General features: G+C 56.6%; 1 protein-coding gene across 1 annotated transcript in view; it reads left to right on the plus strand.

The window, feature by feature from the left end:
- Nucleotides 1–5,652, plus strand: part of NTNG2 (netrin G2) — a 51,346-nt gene extending 45,694 nt beyond the window's left edge. The window contains exons 6-8 of the mRNA XM_075439721.1: nucleotides 3,386–3,553; nucleotides 4,004–4,138; nucleotides 4,485–5,652. Coding sequence (XP_075295836.1) covers nucleotides 3,386–3,553; nucleotides 4,004–4,138; nucleotides 4,485–4,708 — 527 coding nt within the window. The 3' untranslated portion in view covers nucleotides 4,709–5,652. The remainder of the gene's footprint in view (nucleotides 1–3,385; nucleotides 3,554–4,003; nucleotides 4,139–4,484) is intronic.
- The last annotated feature ends 348 nt before the right edge of the window (nucleotides 5,653–6,000 follow it).

Genomic DNA, 6,000 nt, shown 5'->3' on the forward strand with positions numbered 1-6,000 from the left:
TGGGAAGGGGTTTCTTGCCATGTGGCGAGGGGCATGCACCTTCCCCCAGCCAAGATTAATGGGTGAGATTAATTGGGCTGATCAATTGCACTGGCCCAACTGGGCCAAGCCTCCATAGCAGATCACCCTGCTCCCAACCCTCTGCAGCGCCTCCTCACAGCCATGGCCCTCTCCTCATCAGAAATGGGCACAACCATGGGAGCTTCTCCACAGGGATATGGCCCCCAGGGCCACCTACAGCACCCACTGCAGAGATGTGAGGCTTTGGGCACCCTGGGGACCCATGGAGTTGTTCCTTCCACTCTGGGCTGCCCCACTCCCCTCATGGCAGGGACAACAGGTCCCAGAGCCCCCATACTGTGCCAAGCTGCTGCTGAGCACCCATGAGGGAAGGCCACCATGTTCCCTGCTCAGCCATCATGCCAGGGAAAGGAGGAGGCTGTGGTGGCAGAACAGGGCCTGGGCACCATGGTGGCCTGTCATGGCCGTGGAGGCTGGAGAGTCTAAGTTGGTGAATGAGGGACTGGACATGGTGCTGGACCACCATGGGACCAGGGGAAGCCATGGAGACCTGAGGAGGCCCTCACGCCACAGCACTCTCACAGATGGCATCAGAGGCAGAAGTGGGCTGGCTCTGACCATGGCTGAGCCCTGGGGGCAGGGAGCACGGCCACCTCCTGCCTTTGCTGTCACTGTGGGATGGAGCTGGCAATGCCCACCCAGCACATCTCTGAGCACTGCAGCACAATGCAAGGGCTGGCACGCCACAAAAAAACAGTGTCACCTGTTCCTAAACACCCTGTGGGGTTCAGCACTGCTCAACCTTGCCCCTTACTGGGCTTACCAAAGCACCAAACCCCCCGAGCACCAAACCCCATCAGCTCAATTTGGCAGTGATGGCCTTTACCCTCAGTGCTCTGGTCACTGGGCGCTGGACGGGGCTCTGGCTGGTGGCACGGCCCCAAGGAAGCACCATCCCAGACAGGGCAGCCCCTTACCCCAGGGTGTTATCCCAGCCCAGCCACGCTGCGGTGGGCCCTGGGAGCCCTCTCCCCACCACTGCACTCACATATGTTTTATCATCTCATGTAGCGGCTCCGAAGAGCAAAGCAGGGCACACAGCACACTCTGCAGGCAAGAGGCACGGGAAGAAGCCAGGTACGTGCTGCTGGGGACGAGCCAGGCTGGAGTTCTGCAGGACCCTGTAGCAAGCCCTGACAGATACCACCTCCATAGCGTTTGTCCTCCTAGCCACTTTTTGGGTGCCAGTAGGCATGGCCTCCAATGAGGCCATGGCCAGTAGATGTTTGTAAGCTGTTTAGACTTGTAGATCTTTATCCTGAATGACCTGATTCACACCACTGAACGTGCAAGTAGCTGCTCAGCCCCCAGGTCTGCACATTGCAATAGCGTGGTGCATTGAGTCTTTCATGCATCAAACGTTGAGGAGGGGAGAAGAAGAGGAGAAATTTAGCAGCTACCAGCTGTCTGGTGCAGAAATAGATGCCGGCGCTGCCAGAGCGGTGTTCTTGGCTCGGCTTGGCATTGTTCTCGTAGCAGAGCTGCGGTAGGGTAGGACGCGGAGCGGTGCTAAGCGGCGAGAAAAAGCATGTCTCTGATTTTTCTTAAGCATCCTCAAAGAGCTCAAAACTCATCCGGCTCAAACCAGACTCTGGCCCGGTGGCTCCTATTGAAACATATAAAGGTAAGAGGAGGGAGCGCAGTGCTCCGGGGCTCCTTGTCTTCGCCCAGGTGATGTGGTCCAGCCGGCTCTGACATGGTGAAGATGGGGAGGGTTTGCTATCCGAGTCATGGTTAGCTGTATGTAGGAATGCACCCCTAGGGTGAAACAACGCTTGGGAATTGCAGCAACCAGAACTACTTGAGCTGAAACTCTTTGGGTATTGGTCAAACAGGCAGAAGTTTTTTCACAGAAGGTCAACATTACAGCAGACTCTTAGTTCCTCCTGAGGCAGCTGTGAACCATGGGGAAACCTCTGCCCTGCTCCATCTCCCCTGCTCTTTGTTTCATTCACACAAGCCACCTCCTCCAGTCGCATGTGCATGCCAGCCCACACCCTTCCCTCCCATCCCTCCGCCATCCTTGAACGTTTAATGCTAGAGGAGCTTGGAACAAAACCCCAGCTCCAAGCCTCCCTCCTCCTCTCTGAAGGCTGGGGAAGCTCAGACCTGGCTGACACTGTTTCTGCTCACGTTATCCCCTGCCCGTGCTGGCTGGGACACCTCCTGCCCAGGACAGCTGGGCCACAAGGCAACCAGGGTACCTCCCCTCCTCCTGCTTTGTACTTACAAACTTCCAGAAAGATCCAGCACCCTGGATCTAACACTGCAAGGCAGTCACCATCCCAAGTCACAGCAACAAAAAGCAAACACAAAAAGCAGGTAATCAGGTTCCGCTGGCTACTAATTAAACCTAGCTGGCTACTTTCTAACACGTGCCCACAGCTGAGAGAGTTCAGCCCTGGGGACAGGAGCAGTGCCCAGCCAAGTGGAGGTGGCATCTCCCATCCCACCAGCAGCCTTTGCAGGCATCCCTGCGCTATGCCAGGCAGCCCTGGTTCAAATCCTCACACGCTTGTCCACATCTTTTGAAGGACCCCACAAGCCACATTTCCTTGCATAGACTCATCTTAAGCATTCAACCCAAGAGTCACCATACATCACCACCATCACTGGTTTGGGAGGTACAACAACAAGAGGGATGCTGAGAAGGGGCTCTGAGGGGAAAAAGCCAGAGAGGCAGCGAGGTTTTACCTGGGCAAGCAGCAGCTTCAGCTCCACTTCAGCCTTGTCCAGGGCCTTCCCATCACTGGAGGCAGCAAGCGCTGCCGCACCCTCTGCCAGCCCCATCCCTCTGCCAGGCCCTGGAGCACAGCCCCCAGCAGAGCCTTCACTGGGGTCTGCACGCCAGCCCATCTCCCTTGCAGGGTCTGCAGCCCCCCCAGAGCCAAACCCAGGGACCAGGCTGAGCTCTGCTCATTAAGAAGGCAGCTCTTTAATTAACACCTGGCTCCCCTCCACAGCCCACCACCTGCTCCTATGATTACACATTTCCTTAAAGAGACCATGTCCTGGGATAGCCAGGGGCTAGCTCCTGCCTGTCCTCACCCCAAGGGGACAGAGCCCCCTGACCCCACTCTGCCCTCTGAGCAATGGCTTCCAGCCTGATCCCCCCATGGCAATGCAGAACGGCAGCCGCTGTGCGCACTCATCCTGCCCACCCCACCCCAGCCCTGCGCTGGCAGTGGCCATCGCGTTTCACCTGAGCAGGAGCCTCCTCCAAAGCAAGTGGCTCCTCTCATCCGCCCGGCGCAAGGGAGGGTGCTCCTGACCCAGCTCCCCAGCTCTCTCCTCCTCTCCGCAGACTGTGAGTGCTACGGCCACTCCAACCGCTGCAGCTACATCGACTTCCTCAACGTGGTGACCTGCGTCAGCTGCAAGCACAACACGAGGGGCCAGCACTGCCAGCACTGCCGCCTGGGCTTCTACCGCAACAGCTCGGCAGAGCTGGATGACGAGAATGTATGCATAGGTGAGCACGCCGGCGAAGTCGGGCAGCGGCGCCGGGATGTGGGATGGCTTGTGCAGGTCCTCGCTCCACGGGGCATCAGTTCTGCCCCTCTCTGGAGGGTGGTGTGTCCACCTGCATGGTCCCCAGGGACAGAAGCTGTTATGGTCTCTGCAGCCCGCCAAGGCTTCTCTTCCCTGAAAACGGAGCCCAAATAATATCTTTCCAACTTGATTCAGATGCATTGCTCTACCAGGAGCTGCTCAGCTCCAAAAAGGGGTGGTCTTTGCACCTGTGGCTGCCTGAACTGTTGGACCCTACCATGAAACCATGCCCTCCCAGCCCCTCGGTCTCTAACAGCCCTCCCGTAGAATGCAGCCAGCCTTTTCCAAAGGCCCAAACACCTCCCTTGGGGCATTAGCGGACACAAAGCCCCCGGGCAGGACAGGCACTAACAGCCCTGTCTTTGGCCAGAATGTAACTGCAACCAGATCGGCTCCATGCACGACCGCTGCAACGAGACCGGCTACTGTGAATGCAAAGAAGGCGCCACGGGGCCCAAGTGTGACGACTGCCTGCCCAACTACTACTGGAGACAGGGCTGCTTCCGTGAGTACCCGAGCCGGAGGGACAGAGGGAGGTGAGAGAAGGGCCTCGTCAAGGGGTGGATCTTCAGCACTGCCTGCTTAGATGCCCCCTGATGCTCAGGGTGTAGGGTGAGGAGACTCCAGCCATTCCTCCCAAATCCAAAACGACTTCATAGCTTTGCCCCTGGAGTTTGTAGCCCCCACTATGTTCCTCTGGCTTTGAGACTGCTCTAGCACTGTGAGGGTTAGATAATTTAACCCATAGAAGCTAGAGAATAAAGCTAAAAGTGTCCAGTTTCTGCTGCAGTCAAGGGGTTTGACATACCCCAGATTAACACCCACATCCTTCCCTCCCTCCCACCTCGTAGCCAACGTCTGCGATGACGAGCTCCTGCTCTGCCAGAACGGCGGCACCTGCTACCAGAACCAGCGCTGTGTCTGCCCCGTGGGCTTCAAGGGGGTCCTGTGCCAGCAATCCAGGTGCGAAGCCGACAAAAAGGACTGCGACGGTGCCCCCAGCGCGCACGGCAGCCTCGGCACCGTCCTCTTCGGGGTGCTCGCCCTCCAGCTGCGCGGCTGGGTGGACCTCTGAAGCCACGGAGGAGGGAACCCAGCCCAGGCACGTCACCCGAGGGACCTGGGGAGACTAAGGTAATGGATGGCTCTCCCCACCGTCTCCTCCGCCTTCCTTCACGCTAGGACTTGCACAACGTCTTTTGGGCCACTTTCCAAGCAGAGAGGTATGCAGAAAATCAGGGGCTGACTCCTGCCCCTGGACCCATCCTGGCCGTAGCTGGGGTGGCTGCAGCGCAGAGCTGGCTGCCGAGCAGCAGCGCGGGGACTGCACCAGCCTGTGCCGGGGCCGTGGTCCCACAGCCCGGCAGGGAGACGGGGCCCGTCCTTCCCTCCATGCAGCGACTCTCCTTCCCTGCTCCGCACAGGGCGACCCGGGGCCACCAGGGCCCTGGTGAAATAGTGCCGCGATCCAAGGGATATTTTTTTTATTATTACTTTATTTACTTTGGTATAGGCTGGGGTGTTCTTTTTACTTTTCCTCTTCTTAGTGTTCTGTTTTGAAAGAGCCTGTCATGACAACTCCAGAGCCCCGTACCACCACAGGCAGGGGAAGGGGAGGGAGCGAAGGGGGACTCTGGTCCATCTTTGCTGCATAGTCCCACGTCCCACCATCGGCCTCGCCTGGCCACGCACATACTGTTGCCTACAACTCTAGCTGCTGCATTGATTTTGTATTTCCATTGCTGGGTTTGTTTTCTTGCACTTACGGAGCACGCAGGGGCCGTTAGGCGTATGGTGCGTGAGGAGTGCAGTGTCTTATCCACACATGTCCGTATAGTGTATGGTTCAAATACTTTTTTTGGTAGAGACTTATTTTTGTTTGGATTAAATGTTATAAAAGAACCACGACTTAAAGGGACATTTTGCCATGAGCATTTGATTCCGGTGTATCCTCCTTCAGTAAAGCAACTATCAATTGCTGCTCGATCACCACGTTTTCCTTTTTGTGTGCACACTTAATTACAGGTAAAGACTTATTTTTTGATTCCTAATGTCCTCTTGTGTTTTCTGAGTCACTACCAAGGTGCACCACACAGCGAGGGAGAGGGGAGGGGGAGAGAGGTTGCCTCATCACTGAGAGCTGTTAATTATTTCTCATAATTACTTTGCTGAACCTAGGTTAGAATACTAACTGTAGACAATGCACAAAGCCTGAGTGATCTATTAAGCACTGGTCTTGCATTGAAAGGCCATTTCCAAATGAGTCTGTGGCAAGAGAAGGCTGGGTAATCCAGGGATGCTTCTGCAGGGGGACCTCAGCTGTCCAGCCCCATTTCAGCACCCCATAACGCTGGTGCCATGACGCAC

This window comes from Opisthocomus hoazin, chromosome 19 (genome assembly GCF_030867145.1).
Source record: "Opisthocomus hoazin isolate bOpiHoa1 chromosome 19, bOpiHoa1.hap1, whole genome shotgun sequence".
Taxonomy (NCBI): Eukaryota; Metazoa; Chordata; class Aves; order Opisthocomiformes; family Opisthocomidae; genus Opisthocomus; species Opisthocomus hoazin.